Source organism: Chrysochloris asiatica, unplaced genomic scaffold (genome assembly GCF_000296735.1).
Source record: "Chrysochloris asiatica unplaced genomic scaffold, ChrAsi1.0 scaffold00128, whole genome shotgun sequence".
Classification (NCBI taxonomy): Eukaryota; Metazoa; Chordata; class Mammalia; order Afrosoricida; family Chrysochloridae; genus Chrysochloris; species Chrysochloris asiatica.
Window position 1 is genome coordinate 7,807,627 of NW_006408646.1, and position 19,916 is coordinate 7,827,542.

At 45.8% G+C, this 19,916-nt stretch overlaps 1 protein-coding gene and 1 pseudogene across 1 annotated transcript in view; one reads left to right on the forward strand and one right to left on the reverse strand.

The window, feature by feature from the left end:
• The window catches only part of OSBP2 (oxysterol binding protein 2), a 237,443-nt gene that overhangs the window by 69,242 nt on the left and 148,285 nt on the right, over nucleotides 1-19,916 (forward strand). Inside the window, exon 2 of the mRNA XM_006869254.1 lies at nucleotides 4,054-4,262. Within this exon, the coding sequence (XP_006869316.1) occupies nucleotides 4,054-4,262 (209 nt within the window). The remainder of the gene's footprint in view (nucleotides 1-4,053; nucleotides 4,263-19,916) is intronic.
• Nucleotides 18,156-19,211, reverse strand: LOC102842520 (annotated as a pseudogene).

Below are 19,916 nucleotides of genomic sequence, written 5' to 3' on the forward strand. Positions count from 1 at the left end.
CGAAACTACCAGCTGTTCCACGGGAGAAAGATGAGGCGTTCTGCTCCCGTAAAGATTTACAGCCTCGGAAACCCTGTACAGGGTCGCTATGAGTAGGAACCAACTCCACGGCACTTAACAACAACAACAACAACTTATAGAAAATTCAATCAAGTATAAGCTGAAGGTGGGCTTATAAACTCTTTGTAACCATAATTTCCAATATCTCTATCACACATATATGTTTATTTTATAATAATAGGCAGGCAGTCAAAAGACAGTCAAACACATAAACCATTTACAACACTCAGATTCAATCTTTTCCTCTACGTTGGACTAACACTATTCATATGCAGATGACCTTGGGCCTCTGGTAGGGTGGATTCCAGTAAACCACAGATTAGCTCTCTTGTTTATCCAGGGTGACATCGACTCCAGGCAACTCCAGAAACGTCTGCTCTACTCTCCTGTTAAGTAGTCTATCCCATGCCCCTCCGTTCTTTCTCTTACAAAACCTCATAATTTCATAGGTCTGAAGCCATTGCAATGAATCTTGCTCATAGTGCCAAATGCTTAAACCAACTAGGGACCATGTCTGACTTCCTGTGACCCCCACAAGAGAGAAAGAAGACAAAACTCAAATTCAGCCCAAGGCCAATTCCTATGAAGTGGAGTTCTGACATGCCTCCACCTCGTATCAGTGACTTTAAAATTAGTCAGACTTGAGAATCAATGTATAAAATTCACCTTATGATTTTGTTTCTCTGGAACCCCAGTGTCTCAGTACCACATGTCTTGGATGGGTTTTCTAGAAAAATAACACCAGTGAAGCATATATATGTATATATATAAACACACACACACACACATATATACACACACACACATATATACATACGTACATACACACACACACACATATATATATACACACACATATATATAAAGAAGTTTAGTATCAGTGAAATGGCTCATAATTGCAAAGTCACAGGTACACAACAGAAGAGAGAGAGCATCCCTTCCATGTGTCCATTATATTGGGAGCAGGCCACACCCACCAAGAAAGTATCCCTTCAGTTGACTGGCTGTATTCATAGAGCTAACTATGTCTGTATTGGGTTTCATCACCATGGGAATTAGCACATTCCAACATCTAAACCGCTGGACATACTGGTCTAGTTGAGTTGATATAGAACCTAACCATTACAGGCCTTGATAATTACAAAGCACTTTTAGTCCACCTAGAGTTTCCCCAGAAAAAATACCTGGTGCTCTACTTCTAAAAACCAGCCATTGAAAACCCTAGAGAACTCAGGACCATAGGGGACACCATGATCAGTTGGCATAACATAGGCCACAAAGACAATGTTCAACATCCTAATTTGGTGTGTAGCCTCTGGGATCTTAAAAGCTCATAAGTGGCCATCTAAGGTGTAGCTATTGGTCTTTCCGTGTATAGAAGAAAGAAAAGTGATGAGATTTAGAATCAATCAGTCCAGTGGACTACTGGAATGGGTGAGCATCAGTCTCCATGACTTTGAGACCAGAAGAACTAGATGGTGCCCGGCTACCACTACCAACTGCTCTGAAAGGAATCATATTAGAAGGTACATGATAGAGTGGGAGAAAATGTGGAGCAACACCCAAAATTATTTAAAAAAGACCAGGCTTACTGATCAGAAAGAGACTGGAGGAACTTGAGACTTTGGCTCTTGATCACCCTTCAGATCTAGAAAGGAATTGACTCTCATGACCCAATTTTTAGCCAAGCAGTAGATAGGTATATAGGGAGGACAGCAACACTAGTAAGGTATGCTCACCATGGAATAGTCAGTCATTCAAAATCAAAAGGACAACATTTACCTAAAGACAAAGTTGAGAAGGGATGGGAAGGTGGGTGGAAGGGACATATGAGCCACAAAGGAAGTGGAATAACTGTTGTTGAATGGAGGGGATTGCAATCATTGAGATGAAACAGTGTATAATTTGTTGAATGTAAAACTAATGATCTTGTCTGTAAACCTTCACTGAATTCATAGTAAAAAGTAAAAAAGTTAAAAAAAAAAAAAAAAACCCAAGGAAGCAGAGTTCTACTTTGACACATGGGACAAACCATGAGATCACCATAAGTTGAAATTGACTCAGTGACAACTGGTTTAATCCCCAAATTCATGAATCAAGTCGATTCCAACTCATAATGACTCTGTATAGTGTTTCCCAGGTTATGAATCTGTACAGGAGCAGAAAGATTCATCATTCTTCTGTGGAGTAGCTGGTGTGTTTGAACTACTGACCTTGCAGTTAACAGTCCAGTGCATATCCTACAGTGCCACCAGGGCTCCTCAATTCACTTATACCACTATATAATTTATTTCTAATGATGCATAAAAGTCAAACTGAAAAAATGACCTCCTCAAGACCCGTAATAAAAAGTGACCCAATAACAATGAATAAAGGATCAGTTTAGATTTGGATGTTGACTGATGGGTAAAGTGTACTTAGTATATTTTCATCTTCTGAAATGTTTGATGACTTTTCTTGTTGTTTCATTTTACCTGCTTCTGTTTCTTTGGTGCTTTTTCAAAATAATGGATGATGCTATTCTTTCATCTTTAAGAAACCTAAACCTATTTGTATATGTTTTTTCATATTAGTCCCATTTTGTCTAAGTGATTTACCTTCTAATCATTGACTTTGCTGGTGTCTTTATTATTCATGGATTTTGAATTTTGGATTTCAGGTTCATCTTGACAGAGATTCTTCCTCCCTCCCTTACCCATCACTCTGTTCAGCCTAGTGTTGTAAGTTCTTCCACGTAGTCCCCTGTAGACCCATCCAGAACCAGGCCATAAGATAGGGACTTGGGACTTTTATCCTTGAGTGGCATTGTGAGGATATCTCCAATCTGGTCTCTGAGTCGGAGAGCAGGTGAGTTCAGGTTCTGGCCGCAACACTTCATATAGTGACACTGGGCAGAAGGTGATAGTGAAAAAATTTAGGACTATTTTTTACTTGGAATTAACTTAGATTTACATAAAGGTTGTCAAAATAGTACAGAGATCCATATACCCATCACCAGGCTTCCTCTACTGTTAACAGCTTAACTAACCATAGTATTGTGGCCAAACCCAGGAAATTAGCATTGTTGTTGCTGTTAGTCAAGTCTGTTCTGACTCATAGCAACCCTCTAGGGCTGGTGGGTTTGAACTGCCAAACTTGTGGTTTGCAGTCAAGTGCCAATCCTACAGCGCCGCACCAGAAGTCCAGTACTGCCAGTGAACCTCCAGACTTTGTTACGAGCCCACCACTTTTCCACTAATATCTTTTTTCTGCTTCAGTGTCCACTCTCGGATCCCATATGGCACTTAATGATTTTTCTGTTTTCATCATCCAGTGTACATTCATTAAGGAGAACCAGTTCATTCTCCCTCATTTATTCTACATTTATTCACTTATATCAGTATGGACTCATGGGTTTTATTTTAGTCCATGGTTTATAATCCAGTATGATAGCAGCTAGGTAACTTCCAGGCCATGTCCACTGCCCCTTCTTTTGGTACCGCTAACTATACGATCCTATAACCAGCAAAAAGGAGGGGACACTTGTCAGGAGGTAGCACTATGTAAGCCCATTTAGTGCCTTTGTCTCCTTCACTGTGACAGGGCTAGAAGACAATGGTGGCAGGTTTTGTGAATGAGGTGCAAGATCCCACCATGCTGCTGGTCTGTGGTCTTGAGACTGGAAAGAGCCCAGAGTGGAATGAGAGGCCTGCTGTGCCCCACAGGATACTGGTTGCACACCTCTCCTCGGTGGGGGCCCAGGCCATGGCAGGTGTGCTCATATGTGGTATTGAAGCAGGCCCTCCTCCCTCACCCACGCTTTCCACAGAGGGCAGACACTACCTCAGATGCCCCTCAACTAGGTCAGTCAGTCCCAATAGTCATCATCTCCCACTCAAGACTCCAAGACTCTAGGGCCTCTCCCAGTGCTAGGGTTCTGTGATTTCTAGAATTTGTCTTAAGAGTTTCTTCCATCTGGGAGCCTTACACTGTCTTTTCTTTTGCATCCTACAGAAATCAGGGTGAAATGGCCCACACCTGCCGGGGCACCATCAACCTGTCTATGGTTCACATTGACACAGAGGACTCTTGCAACATCCTGCTGACCAGTGGGGCAAGGACCTATCACCTCAAGGCCAGCTCAGAGGTGGAACGACAACAGTGGATTACTGCCCTGGAGCTGGCCAAAGCCAAGGCTGTCCACATGATGAACAGCCATTCAGGTAGCAAGTGTGCAGTGTGGCAAGCGTGTGTATGCAGTATTGTGGGTCTGGAGGTGTTGGAAACTGATATCATGAGTGGGTGGTGGTGTGGTGGCCCGGAGACCCAAATTGGTTCAGACCTTGTAGAAGGTCAAGGTGTGTGTGTGTCTGTCTTTTCCACTCACTCAGGCATCCTTAGCAGTAATGAGCTTGGCTGCTACACTCTTTACCAAGGTGGTCAAGGGAGGCTGCCAGTGCTTCAGGCAGAGGTGTTGTGGTGGGCAGGATCTGTGTGTGCCTTTCTGTGGACAAGTCCACTCAGTGCTTGTGCTCAGCCTTCAGTGCTACTGAGTCAGGTCCAGAAGCAGCAGTTGGCCATGGAAACCTAGGCTCAAGAGTACCTGTCTTGGAGATTTGTTGTTGTTAAATGCCATTTAGTTGGTTCTGACTCATAGTGACCCTGTATAGGGTTTTCAAGGAGTATCTGGTAGGTTTGAAGTACTGACCTTGTGGTTCAAAGCGACCTTGCAGTCCAGTGCTTTATCCTACAGTCTCAGTGAAGTCAGCAGCTCTGGTTAATGGTTTCCAGTCTCCATAACAGACTCCAGAGCTGCTGCCTCACCGAGGCAGGAGTACATTCCAGAAGTCCTGAGCAAGATGTTTTGCATTTTGACCTTAACAAATTTATTTAAATAATTTTTTAAAAATGCATTTCTATGATTCCTGAACTAATGTCTTAAAAAACTTATGCAGTGACGTTGCCGTTGGTTCCTGTCCCTAGCTCCTCAGTTTTGCCACCCAGAGACATGTCTGTGCTTTTCATATATATTCAAGTATGAACTTATTTTAAAATAAACACCATGTTCCACCTAGTTTTTATTTCCATTTAGCAGCATCTCTTGGAAGTATCTCCCTATTAGTACATAAAAAGTTTCCATTTGTTTTTATGATGGTTTAATATTTCATTGTAGGAATGCATCATTGTTTCTTTAACCTATGTCTTGTTGTGAACATTTCGGTGTTCCCTTACTTGGCTATGACACACTGTGCTGTAATGCATAGCTGCATTCATATTTCATAAGTGTACAACTATGCATAAAGTGTACTCTCCAGGAAGTGGGCCAACAAGAGTGTACCACTAGGCATTCACAAGCATTGTGTGAGAATGCTGTCCCCCAACCTCCCATGGCCTTGCCTGTCCAGAGCAAAAAATGGGTCCACACATATAGGGAAGGGGGGCTGGGAAGCCATGATTCTTCTGAAGTTATAAGCAAAATGGCACATATTTCACAGATCTGTGCATTTTCAGGGGGAGGCTGTGTTATAGATGAGCAGGTAACCCAGCCCCTGCGCTCCAGGATTTTTTCCCAGGCTAGTTGGAGAGTAAGAAGCTCTAGCACCAGCAGAATGAGAAGCTCTCTGGCATAGGCTCCCTACATTAGGTCGTTTTCCCCAAGACTTGCTTTCAGTGAGTGTTAAAGAGCATCTTCTATCAGTCTGACCTAGTCTCACCTGCTTGGAGAATGAGACTGCCTTAAAATGACTAGTCTCCATGGGATCAGCGCCCACATAGCTTTCATGTGGCGGCAGCAGTGCTGAGCTTGGCAAGGGCTCCCCAGGATACTACCTAATTTCCCAGTGAAGAAGGGTGTTGGGGCCATCCCAGACATGGACTGGGCTGAGACCACCCCAGCAGGTCCCTGACCCAGCGCAGGCTGAGTCATCACCTGTAGTCTCACTTTGCACAGCTGTGGGAAAGGCCTTTGTGACAAATGATAAGTCACAGTGTGGCTGGGCTCAGGACAAGCATAGTGGTCAAGCGAGGGGCACTAGTAATTATTGAAGAACTAATTTCCTCTGCTGGCTTCTCCTTTCTAAGTTTTCAAAATAAAATCAGTTGGTTTTTGAGGAATTTCCAGAAAATAGTATGTTGCTACTGTTACTTAGCGCCGTCTTGTCGGTTCTGACTCATACCTATGCTGTCTAGGGTTCTGAGGAAAGGCTGGTAGGTTTGAAATGCCCACCTTATGGTTAGCAGTCCAGTGTATATCCTAAAGCATCACACCAGGATTCTGAAAATCAGCAGGTAGCATTTATTGAAGTAGACACTCTAGAGCAATTTCCCTGGGACAGACAGACAGAAGCGATTTTTTTTTTTTTTTTGGAGCGATTTCTTTTGCAGCTGAGGAGGAAATGTTTGCTAATTGAGCTGGGCAGCTCTAGGGACTCCTAAGCTGAGCTTCCTCAGGCTAACTTCTCTCATTTTGTGCCCCTCAGGCATGTTCAAGGGGCTAGAGATGTGGCCTGTGTCCTCAAGGGGCTAGCCTTCTGGGTGGAGTCATAAGATAGAGGTAGGCTGTCAGGTACAGTTCAGCATGGCACATGCTAAGTGTCAGTGAGGAAGAGCAGGATTCCTCTCTTTTTGTCATTTTGAAGCTCACGTGAACTTCAGTCAAGTACTACACATTTATGGAAAGATTGGAATCATCTGATTATTTCCTGAACAATGGCCTTATAGTAGCCTTCTCTGCAAGGCAACATTTTCCTCCCACAGTTGTGATTTTTAAATTTTCATCTTGGAGTCAGCTTGGGGTAAGCCTTAGAGAAGACTGCTTGGCATGGCTCTCCCTGGACCTGGCTGAGGACAGTCAGCTGGGTCAAAGGGCATAAACAGTGTTATAGACAGACTCCTGTCAATCATCATGGTCTGTCAGTTCCTTTCTGGACTGTATACCATATGCCATCCAGCAGAATGGATAAGATACTTCTTAATTCCATTGCCTCTTGAAATCATCTGCTACTCTCTAGCGTTTCTGCCCTCAACCCCTACAGATATCCAGGTACCTTTCCTTCTTAACTGGATGTCTACAGTAGCCTCCTCACTGTATTCCTAACTTTAGTTGGTTCTTCACATAGCAGCCAAAGGAACTCATTAGAAGTAGGAATTTAATAATAACCTTGTCATTGCACTGCTTAAAACTTTTGGATGCTTTAAGACCTAACAGAGCATAATAGACCATATGTTAGGACACAAAACAAGTCTCAGTACATTAAAAAAATATTGAACTCATACAAATATGCTCTCTGACCACAACTGAATGAAACTAGAAATCAGTAATAGAAGTGAAACTGAAAAACTCATGAATGTGTGGAAAATAAATAACATACTCTAAAACAACCAGTGGGTCAAAGAAGAAATCACAGGGAAATTAGAAAATAGCTTGAGATTAATGAAAACAAAAACACTTACTAAAAATTATGAGATGTAGTTAAAGCAGTGCTTAGAGGGAGATTAATAGCTATAAATACATTTAAAAAAATCAATGAATAATCTAAACTTATACCTTAAGGAACTAGAGGAAGGAGAGAAAACTAAACCCAAGGACAGCAGAAGAGAAAAATAATAAAGTTTGGACTCCTGGTGTAACACTGTAGAATCAGCACTGGACGTCAAGTTAGAAGGTTGGCAGTTTAAGCCTACCAGGTGCTCCTCAGAAACCCTATACAGGGTCGCTATGAGTCAGAACTGACTCGATGGTACATAACAACAACAACGTAGTGGAAATAAATGAAATAGACAAAAGAAAAATAGAATTAATATAGCTGAAAAATGGTTCTTTGATAGATCAACTGACAAATATTTAGCTAGATTGAGGGGAAAAAAGAAAACTCAAATGACTAAAATCAGAAAAGAAAATGAGAATATTACTACCAATCTTACAGAAATAAAACTATGGACAATTACACACCAGTTGAAGAGAAAACTATGGTTAAATTGCACACCAACAAATTAGACAGCCTAGATGAGATGGAAAAATTTATAGAAACACACAAATCACTAAAACTGACTCAAGAATAAACAGAAAATCTCAGCAGCTCCTAAAATAAGTAAAAAGGTTGAATCAGTCATCAAAAACCTCCAAACAAAGAAAATCCTAGGACTAGATGGCTTCTCTGGTGAATTCAACTGAATAAAGAACATGAGTCTTCAAACTCTTTTTCAAAAAAAGGAACAGACGACCCTAGGACCATCAAGGGAGAAGAGCACGAGTGGAATGTAGGACCCTATCCAGAGAAGCAGCTTCACCAGAGATGGAGGCAGAGATGAGGGCATGGAGAGAGAGAGTAGCTGAGGATTCTAACCTCATGGAAAGAGAAAGGCTGTGTGTTGGCGGCCAAGAGGCAGGCTTGCAGAATGTGCCCTTTGTTTGTTTAAATTATTATATATTCCTGAGTGGCTTTGTGTATATCCAAAAAAAAAAAACGTAAAACAGGGAATAGAAGCAAATACTCTTGAATGATGATGCATGGAGGAGATTGTAATCATTGCAATGAAATGATGAGTGTAAAACCTATGTTCTCCCATATAAACTGTCACTATCTGGTAGCGTAGTGGTTATGAATCAGGCTGCTAACCTCAAGGTCAGCAGTTCGAAACTACCAGTTGTTCTGTGGGAGAAAGATGAGGCTTTCTGCTCCTGTAAAGACTTGCAGCCTCGGAAACCCTGTGCAGGGTCAGTATGAGTTGGAACCAACTCCACGGAACTTAACAACATCACTCAATTCACAATAAAAACTTTAAAAAAAAGAGTAGAGAACACATCCCATATGCCAAAAGCCAAAAAAGACACTTAGAATATCCCTTATGAATATAGATGCAAAATTCCTAGCAAACCAAATCCAACAGCATATTAAAAGGATCATACACCATAACCAAATGGGATTTATCCCAGGAATGCAAGTGCAGTTAACTTCTGGTTTTATCTCCTCAACCAAATGTAAGTTCCTCAGGAGCAGATATCACGTGTGACCGGTGCTGGGGTTGGTGCTTGGGGAGGAGCTGTCATATGACCAGGGCAGAGAGCCGCTGTGACACCTTTAGCAGTGTGATATGGAACCAGACCCCCAACAATCAGAATCACAGAGCCCTTGACACTGACAGAGTTGTCACAGCTTTCTTTTTGCTCTATGCCACAGGTTTCTGTTTGTAAATAAAACAATGCTCTGCTTCTGTTTCCTTCCTCATGTATTGTTGACACTACCATACTCATAACCAGTGTGTCAGAGTAGAACTGTGTTCCATAAAGTTTTTTTATGGAACACAGTTGTTGTTAGATACCATTGAGTACGTTCCAACTCAGAGTGACCCTATTCACTACAGAACAAAGCACTACCTGGTCTTGCACCGCCCTCACAATTGTTGTTACACTTGAGCTCATAGTGACTTGAGTCACTATGCCAATCCATGTTTTTGGGGGTCTTCATCATTTTGCTGACCCTCCACTTGACTAAGCATGATGTCCTTCTCCAGGGACTGGTCCCTTCTGATAATATGTCTGAAGTATAAGAGATGAAGTCTGACCATCCTGGCTTCTAAGGAGCATTCTGGCATCCTGTACTTCTTCCAACACAGATTTATTTGTTTTTCTGGCAGCCCATGGTACTTTCATTATTCTTTGCCAACACCATAACGCAAATGTATCAGTTTTTCTACGATCTTCCTTGTTCATTGTCCAACTTTCACATGTGTATGAGGCTACTGAAAATACTATGGCTTGGGTGAGGCCCACCTTAGTCCTCAAACTGGCATCTTTGCTCTAGCACACTTTAAGAGGTCTTGTGCAACAGATTTGCCTAATGCAATATGTCGTTTGACTTCTTGACTACTGCTTCCATGAGTGTTGATTGTGGATCCAAGCAAAATGAAGTCTTTGACAGCTTCTATCTTTATTGACACTAGAAGGCTCTTTCTAGTGAGAAAGAAAGGAACACAGCTAGGTGGGGTCACACTAATACTACAAGATGCACTGAAATATGTGCTTGCCTTATAAGGGAGCTTGGTTGATGTCCTTCTACATCCCAATGACTGAGCCAAACCAAAGCAGACCAGACCACGGCCATTGATTGGATTCCAATTTGGAGAGACCTGTAATTGGGCAGAGTAGAACTGCCCATGGGGTTTATGAGACTCTAAATCTTCATGGGAATAGATAGCCTATTCTTTCTCCCTTGGAACAGCTGGTGGGTTTGAACTGCCAACTTTGTGGTTAGTAATTCAAGCTCACCAGCTGCTCCTTGGAAGCCCTATACAGGATTGCTATGAGTCGGGACCAATTTGATGGTACTTAACAACAACAAGTCCAATGATTAACTCACTGTGCCACCAGTGCTCCTTTGGTGCTGATTCAAGTGCTGAGAATTCAGAGATGGACGTGTACAGGAATGGGCCTGGCCTTGGAGGAACTCACTGTCTTGGGTGGGAGGAAATCACCACACAGGCAGCCTCATGGAGCCTGGGTACCACCAGTGGTGCCAAGGGAGAGAAGTGCCCTTCCTGGGTGCACTAAGAGGCAGGGATGCAAGGACTGGAAGCCCCTGGGAACAGGGAACTGCTGTGAGACTCGAAGAGCATCCTGGGCTGGCAGAGCGTGAGGACAGGTGAGAGGACTGCAGACCAGGACCTATCCACCCTGACTTTCTATGAAGTGACACTTCTGAATTAAAAAACAAAAAGCAAACCATTACCATCAACTTAATCCTGACTCATGGCAGCCCCACATGTATCAGAGTAGAACTGTTCCACAGTGTTTTCTTGGCTGTAATTTTTTTTTTTAATGTTTTCTTGTGAATTATGTGATAGTTTACATGGGAGAACATTAGTTTTACAGTCATTCTATCGTATATTGTTTCATTGCCATGGTTACAGTCCCCTCCATGCATCATCAACCAACCAAAGGGTATACACTACAAGCCTGCCCCCTGCCACCCCGGTCATCAGCACACAGCCCCTCTCCCTTTCTGGATCTAAAGTCCCTAGCTGCTCCATCTCGCCACGTCATCATCTCTGCTTCCATCTCTGGTGTCATTGCTTCTCTGGGTAGGGTCCTGCTCTCCGCTCTTTTCCATTGATGGTCCCAGGGACCTCCGCTCCTAGACTGAAAAGTTAATCACTCCCCTCCTTGCTATAAAATGTCTACCATTACATTTCCAACCCTCACAATCAGTCCTGATAACAATTATTCACTATTGTATCACAAGAGACCCGTCTGCATTTCATTTCATCAGCCTGTTCCAGACAGATTGGATACTACTCACTGGAGATTCTACCTTCCCCAACACCCTCTGGATCTAGGTTCCCTCTTGAAAGCTTGTAAGCCAGTCACTTCTTGCCTTTGTAGGTCCCCCCGCCCCCATTTTGGGTAGCCAATGTCCAAGTTGCCGATCCCTGTATACTCTGTGTGTGGAGGGGGTGGGAAGGATTTGTTTCCTCTTTTGAGCTACTGCATCCATAGGTGTAGGTCAAGTTCATCAAATTGTATCAGATTACTCTCTTTTTTTTCCTCTTCTATCTTCTTCTGGTTGAGCTGTGATCATCCAGTCATTGAAGCCAGGTCAAGTGGGTATTATCTGCACGTATGGGTGTTCTTGTGCATATGCCCTCTCTTCTTATCAGCTGGACGCTTCACTTTCCACTCTAGTCCTCTGTGGCTATGTCACTGACTCTGGGCTCAAGAGTCCCCAGGTCTTGCCACACTGCTGGCCAACCAGGTCTCCACCTGGGTTCACAGGAGTCTATTGAACGTTGTAGGGCTTAGCTCGCAGCTTCATTGGTGTTTTTCCCTCATTTCCCCTTATCGGTGACGAGCGTGGTCACCAATCAGAGTGTGTATTCTCATTGAGTCTTAGTCTTGGAAGGGGGTTTGCACTGAGGGGACCTGACCACTTGCCTTGATGTCTCCTGGGCAAGCAACTTGCTTGTTCTTGTAGTAACAGTCAGTCTGCCTCTATTGTTTTGTATTTTTCCTGTAGGTCTTTCTTTCAAGAAGTATCTTCTGTTCTTCTAGCCACTCCAGGCTGGTCTGCTTGTCCTTTCAAGTGGCAATTTCCCATCTCTGAACATCTGGATGTGGTTCATGCTTCCACCTATAGCCTTATGTAATGCAGAGGCTCTGCAGGAAGCCTCCTTCACTGGGCACGTTGTAGCTGCATTTTAGGTATCCCAATCAGTTATGGGCAGAAGATGGACTTACAAGCTTTCTATGGTGATGATTCTGGCTATTCCTTTCTCTTCCTCTCCAGTGTCTATTTTATAATATAATGCAAGGAAAACCAAGATTCAAAAGACAGCCAAGCATCTTAACATTATTCCCCCTTTTCCCCATTCCAACCAACATCTCAATCTCTGTATCCCAGAGCCCTGTTGTTCCAAGGTTGTGCATATATCATTATTTACCTCTGTCCCACTTAGCCCATTCAAACCTATTGGCTGTAATCTTTACAGGAGCAGATTAACAGTCCTTTCCTACACGATGCCACTTGGTGGCATCAATCCACACCATCAATCTTCAGATTGGTAGCTGGTGCAAACTGCTGGCGCCATGCCGAGATCTATTCTATTTGATTGGTTGTTCTTTATCAGAAATGCTGATAATTCTTTTTCATTTATGAAGGGACAGTGCTTCATTTTTATCTTTAATCTCCATTTTTAGATTAAAATAAAATGAGCCGTCTGTTTTTGTCAAGTTATCTGATGTTCCAGATCTCGGGAAATCCTGCATACTAGTCCTGCCATTGTGGTTGGCTGTGCCCAGGGCAGTTGGATGGCACTGGGAATCGTCGCCTTGCTCTCTGCAGGGCCTCTTTGGAGAACACTCTCCCCTTCCCTACCTCACCAGCTCTGGGTGTGGGGACACAGTTCTCTTTGTCCTGGGACATCAGCTGCAGGCTTTGGACTGACTCTGCCCTGCCCAAACCACCAGATCCCAGTTCCCCAAGCGTCAGGGAGCAAAAAGAGGGAACTCATTGGGTAAAGGGCCCTACCCCTGCCCCACAGCAGGGGTTGGCCCAGAGGCGGGACACTAGCAGGATGGCCAAGCTCCGCAGATTGCAGTCCTCCCTGGCCCCCACTACCCATGCCCCAAGTTGCTGGCTGATTCCTCAAGCACTTCGGTCTCTTCACCCAGGTTATCTTTGGGAAAGGGCAGGTTGACACCTAATCCTCTGCCCATTTTCATTCTTTTTAGAGCAAACATCAAAGAATTCAAATCTTTTTATTCTTTCTGCAGATGTAGCCTCTGTTGGAGGGGTTAGCCTCCCCCCTACCATTCTGGCAACAATTAAATGTACAGCCAGCTCACAAGCCAAACTGCCTTACCTACAGTGAGGCCTGCTGACCAGGCCTGCCCACAGAGCAACTAGAAGTATCCTGCAGAGAGCAGTGGGCAGGCAGGCAGGTTCCCCCAGGTTGGCCTCTTTAGCCCCACATAGGGTCTTGACTACCCACACCCCAGAAGCAGCTTCAAAGTGACAGAGCTATCTGCAGTCCCTCCTCAGCCAAGCTCTGAGGTTGTCTTCTCAAATCAACTTCTGCCCTGCCTTGGTGCCAGGCCGGGGTTCCAAACAAGGCAGGATGCTTCACCCAGACACAAAACCTGTCCCCATCCTGCTGCTTGGTTTGGACCTTGTGTTGTAGACCACCCTGCTGGCATACTTCAATCCTGGTCACTCACTGCCCCCAGATCACATGACCTCTCCTGGCTCTGCCTCTGCCCTCCTATTGGCAGGGACTTCATGGCAGCTGCACCTACTCCCCATGGCCAGCTGCACTAACCAGGACTATGTTACCTCCAGGAATGAATAAGAGTGAAGATTCCGCAGGAGCAGCTTGCCAGAGATAGGCTGGGTGCCTGGATGGTTTGGAGAGGCCTGAAACTGGCCCTTCTGTGTGTGTGCCAGCCACTGTGCGCGATGGGTGTCCTTGTCCTCCATGACAACTCACACAGCCTCTGATAAGAGTGGTGCTAATTTTAACAACCACCATACTCCAGTTGGTTTATTTAAAATGGAGGGTTCCCTTCCTTATGTATCTACTTTAAAGAGCCTTGGTGGCATTGTGGGTTAGGTGTTGGACTGCTAGCAGCAAGGTCAGTGGTTCAAATCTACCAACCACTCAGTAGCAGAGACATGAGGCTTTCTGCTCCCATAAAGACTGACATTTTTAGAAACAATCTCCAGGGTCACTATGAGTCAGAATCAACTCCATTGACAGTGGGTTTGGCTTTGGTTTGGATTTCATCTTTACAGCTTCTTAGGAAGAATTGGACCTGTAGTCACAGTGCCCCAGTGTCAGGCCACCCTCTGACCACCCAGGCTTAGCTCATCCCCTTCCCTGACCTTCTCCTGCACCCCTCCCCCATCCTGTGGCAGGCTCCTCCTTCCCACTCTCACACCTTGTACCTTCTCCTTGGCCTCAGGGAAGCCTATCTCCCCGTGCTATCCCACTCTTCCATTGGCCCCCACTGTGGGCCTCAACATAGGGGCTTCTGTAAGTTCTGGAACTGTTCTGCAGGCCTCTAGCCACACAACTGACGCCCTCTGCCGCCACCTTAGGTCAAGAGGTGCCAGTTCTGCATAATTTTGGCCATTAACTCTTAAAGCTGAATGAACCCTGACCCACCTGGAAGCTGTAAATTAATTGATTGTTATCATTTGCTGACCATAACTTTTGTCTTCAATGCACATCACGCTGAAGCTTGACAGAGCCCCCTGTGCCCCACCCCCTCTTGCCTTCTTCCTGTCTGCCAGCCCTTCATTCCACGCAGCCTCACCCTCAGGCCCTGCCTTGTCTGCACCCCTGCTGTCCCTGGCCTCTTGACCTTTCAGCACATCTACCTGCCAACCTCCCAAGCCTGTATCTGTCCTTGGCCCCTCCTATGGGTGGCTGTGGTGGTAGGACTTGTCCATCCAGACTTTCCCCATGAAGGGAGTATGGGAGCAGGGTGAATGCAGACTCTCCAGAGTGGGTGGTGGGTTGACTGGATCTATCGTGGCATCCTGGCAGTATGTCAGAGGACCTGCCTGCTGAGCTAGAGCTGGTCAGTGCAGACAGTGGAGCCAACTGGCCTTTCAAGACACTCCTTTCTAATCCTTGGACTCTCAAGCCCCTTTTCATGTTTCTAGGCAAACATGTGAGAAAGGGCCAGGATTGGTTTACCCAATAAGCCAGAGAAGCATGGGCTGACTTGTGCTTACTTACTAATCTGTAGCAAACCATTTCACATTTTTTTACATTAGAGATTCTGCTTCTAGGTCTGGCTGGCATCTGTCTCTCTCCCAACCCCACAGCACCTTCCTATGGAATCACAGTCTCTTTTCAGATGTATCTCCTTGACAGGGATGGAGGGAAGCAGTAAGCAAGCATGCCTATACTTAACTGTGCTTGCTTACTAATCTGTAGTAGGAACATGTGAAACTGTTCCTACTACAGATTAGTAAGTAAGCCCAGGCGTGCCCTGCTTATTGGGTCAGGGCACAGAGTCTTCTGAGTTGGGCAGCTCCAGAATTGGGTAGCCTCTGAAACGCAACGCCTTCGCCCACTTTGGGAAGCTGTGTTCAGGTCCACAGCTGCCATCTGGTGGCTGGATTGAGCCCTTTGAGTGTTTGCTCACTCTCCAGTCTTCCTAGGGCCCTCATCAGGTCATCAGAATGTGACATCTTCAGGGAGAGTAACCCAGTGAGGAGAAAGCATGTCTACCAGCTGCACCCCTCCCTCTGAGCAGGGCAAACCCAGGCCCAATGATGGGTAGCCATGTCTTTCTCCAGTATTCCTCTCCCCATGAGGCTTGATCTGCTGAATCATGGTACCCTGTCCCGTCACAGGATTGGCTCCACACCCACCTAGGGAGCCCGTAGACTCTTCAGAGTCCTTGGCCCATGGAACCTTGTCCCTAGCCTCAGGTCTTGTCCTCTGGCCAGTAACACTTCTGAATCTTCAGCCATGCTTCAACATGGGGTACTATCTTCCTCTGTCTCCCCCAGCCACCTCCAGAACCTGGTTGCCCTGGTTTAGTGATGCTAGAGTCAGGTGCTGGCTGCTTTCTGGCTGCCATAACAGCTACCCTCCCAACACCCTAATACCTCGAATTCCTTCTTCATCAGCTGCTTTCTTGCTTCTTATCTTTCCTTACTGGCCTAGCCGTATTCTACCCCACCGCGCTTTGCAGCAGATTCTTCAACTCTTCCCCAGTTGTCAACACTTCAGGCATGCCCATGTGCTCTCTACCTGCCTGTCGGGCACCTGTGGACCAGACAGCCCTGGGCATAAATCCTGACTTTGTCACTTTACTAGCTGTTTCACTTTGGAGAAACCACGTGGCCCCAGTGCTGCTGTTTCCTCACCTGTAAAATGTGCTTAACGATAAAGGTTATTAGAAGGCATCAAGTCGAGCACGTTAAGATTGCTCGGCACAGCCACTGTAGGCGGACGACTCAGTTGATGGCAGGAAGGTAACTGCAGTTCCCTCCCCTCAGGCAGGGATGAGGACCCTTTGGTGAGCCCAGGTGCACATGCCATGCACCTGAGCCCTAAGGCAGCATCTGCCAGCCTTACAGACCAACATCACCTCAAACTCACTGTCCCATCTTCTGCTGGGTTTTCAGCAGTGTCTGCTCCCCTCATGTGGGCTCCCAGCCAGCTTCCTCTCCCATATCCCAGTGGTTCATGAAGTCCTTGACTGGCTCATAGCTTTGCCATTGCCTTCTGCCACCATGTCTCATCACTTATAGAACAAAAAGAAGTCCACCATCTGGACCACCTCAGCTGACTGCCATCAGACCAACCAACCTGCCAGTCCTGTGTGATTCTAGTGGAGTGAAGGTGTTTCTCCTCTTAGAAATGGAGCCTGACTCTGGAGCCTTTACCTCCCTCTGGTTCAATTGCTGTTCCCCTCTGTTTCCTATAGCTCTAACTTCTCTGCTGCATGTGACCCACACTAGTCACTTCCATGCAGCTGTCCTCACCAAGATCTCAGGTCACCTTCCAGAACTGGCAGTTGGCCAAGAAGACCTGTGAGTCAGCCATGACACCCACCTCTACCACAGCACTCTTGTTCAACTGGTCGCCAAGTCCCAGCAACGTCAGCAGCACTTTTCAGATCTGATCACTGCCATCCATCTGCATGACCTCCTCCCTGATTCAGCCACTAGTCTCCTGGGTTCTAAATTTCAGAGTCCTCCAGACAGCCCTCCTCAACAGACAGAGTGATTCTGCTACATGCAATTCTGCTCAGTTTCCGGTCTGGGTGGCATGGAATAAGCAGTGGAGGCAGGGGCCAGTGGTACAGGTGCTTAAAACTCTGAGGGTGGGAGACCTTCCTCTCGAATCAGAAGAGCTGTAGTCTCAAGAGGATGAATGAGCCCCTGTAGCATTTCCCCCCCCTCCCCTGTAAGCCAGTCACTTCTTGCCTTTGTAGTCCCCCCCACCCCCCATTTTGGGTAGCCAATGTCCAAGTTGCCCATCCCTGTCTACTCTGTGTGTGAAGGGGGTGGGAATGATTCTTGAACAGCTGGGTAGTTTTGAACTGCTGATTTTGAGTTTCGCAGCCAGATTCCTAATGACTATGCTACCAGAGCTCGGGCTGCTAATCACAGGATCTGCAATTGGAAACTACCAGGCTTTCTGCTTCCATAAAGATTTATAACCTCGGAAACCCTGTACAGGGTCGCTATGAGTCGGAACCAACTTCACGGCACATAACAACAAATTGAAGTCTAAGGAAGCTCTAGCAGGTTGGTGTACTTGGAGCATAGCTGTCTTTTAGCATTTGTGAATCAGCTCCAGGTCAGCAGGTCTGCTCCCCAGGGGAGTCTGAGAGGAGCAGGGAGTGAATCCAAAGTTTGTCACCTCTCACTCTCTGCCTTCACTTGTATACGTATGTGTGTTTAGATGGTGCCCATCTAACCTGCCTCTCATAATTAAAAAATAGACATGTAAAAATTCAGACACATCTATGATGGGACTACAGTCAAGCAAACACCTTCTTGCCGAGTCCTGGTTTCTATTAGAACAAAAACCAAACCAAAACAGAAAACTGATTGGAAAGGCAGAACTGTGTCCGGCACTTTGCATGATTCACTTTATATGTGTGCTGGATGGCACTGGAGACAAGACAACATCTCTTGAGTGGGTTTTCCTTCATAGCAGATCTGATATATTACAGTAAACAGTGGGAACTTGTTGTTCAGTGCCTTCTGCTGGAGAATGTGGTACACTTCGGCAGATGTCTGAGGGCCCTGGAGTTTCTGCCCATTCAGCATCTCTTTCTCCAGTTCTTCTATGGTCTTTCCAGTCTTAGTGAATGCCTCAGCCACTTTACGGTTCCGGCCTGCGTAGCAGGTGGTGATCAGGTCAGCTACCCCGCAGCTCTCTAGGAAGGTGGCTGTGGATACCTGGCCCTTGCAGAAGATCCTGGCAAACGAGATCATCTCCATGAGCCCCAGGCGGATAACTGCAGCTTTGGTGTTGTCTCCGCACTGCAGGCCGTCACAAAACCCAGCCCCCACAGCTATGATGTTCTTAAGAGCCCCACAGAGTTCAACAGTATCTGCATCGTTAACCACTGTAATCCGAAAATTCGGAGTCTGCAGAAGTTTTTTGAAGAGCAGGCCATTCTTCATTACTTTGCTGCCGATGGTGGTCTCACAGAACTTTTCTGCAGCCACCTCGTTGGCGGTGTTGGCTCCCATGAGCACACTGATGTCAATATTAATCTTTTCTCGAAGGGTGTCAGAAATGAGTTTCAACCCGTCATGGCTCTCTTCTATCCCCTTGATGAGAGTGATGCCCAGTGCTTTCTTGGACACCTGGCCAGTGATCTCATCACAAACTCTGTAAACAAACTGGTGAGGAATGACAAACACCAGTAGGTCTGCGTTTTGCACGGCCTCGTTGAGATTTGAGACTGCAACCACATTCTCTGGCAGCTTGTGTCCAGGGAGATATTTTACATTCTCGTGCTCATTATTTATGATGTCTGTCAGTTTTCTCCCATCAACCATTTCTTCAAACACCCACATGTTGACTGTGGGGGCAAAATTCTCAAGTCTCTTGACATTACCACCAATGATTTTGGCAATAGCTGAGCCCCAGTTCCCTGAGCCCACAATGCACACTTTCAGGGGTACCTCTGCCATGGCCAGGCCAGAATGCAGCAGTCTGGGCAGTCTCTCTCTGGCTAGTCATCTGCCTCTGCCCCTCTGCATTCACTTCTTGGGAGACAAATATAGTCACTCAATGGCTCCTCTCTCTGCCTTGCTTCCCTAGGCTGGTACTACCTTGATGTCACAGCCCTATTCTGATATCACAGCCCAGGGCTTCGAATTATCCCAGGCAGCCAGGTTCTGCTCTCAGTACAACTAAGCAAGGGGGAAGGGGAGCAGGGAGGCTGGTGGCCTTAGGGTCCAACCCTAAAGAACATCTGGGCAGCCTGCCATCCTCTTGCTCCAAAATGAATATTCTTTAAAGGTAAGATGCAAGCCTTTCCTCTTATCCCTGTTGGCCATGGTCCCTGGGGGTGGAAAGAAAGCCCTGGTGAGCATGGGATTGTTGTGCTCTGTAAACAGCTCTCAGAAATCCTCTTTGCCTTGGCACACAAGTGACCTAGAGAAGTGGCAGTGTCTCTTTGGTCTACACATCAATCCTCGCTTCCCACTGAATGTATCCCCATGGATTCCCGAGTCTTTTACTTATTATTTAATGTTTGGAGAATGCCTGCAAGTCCTGCTCCAGGGTGGGGTCCTGTGAAGCCACCCCTGCTTCCCTCACTCCCTAAGAAACTGGGTGAGAACAGGGGTGTGATCTTATCATGATAAATGGAGAACATATTTCGCTCAAGTTAT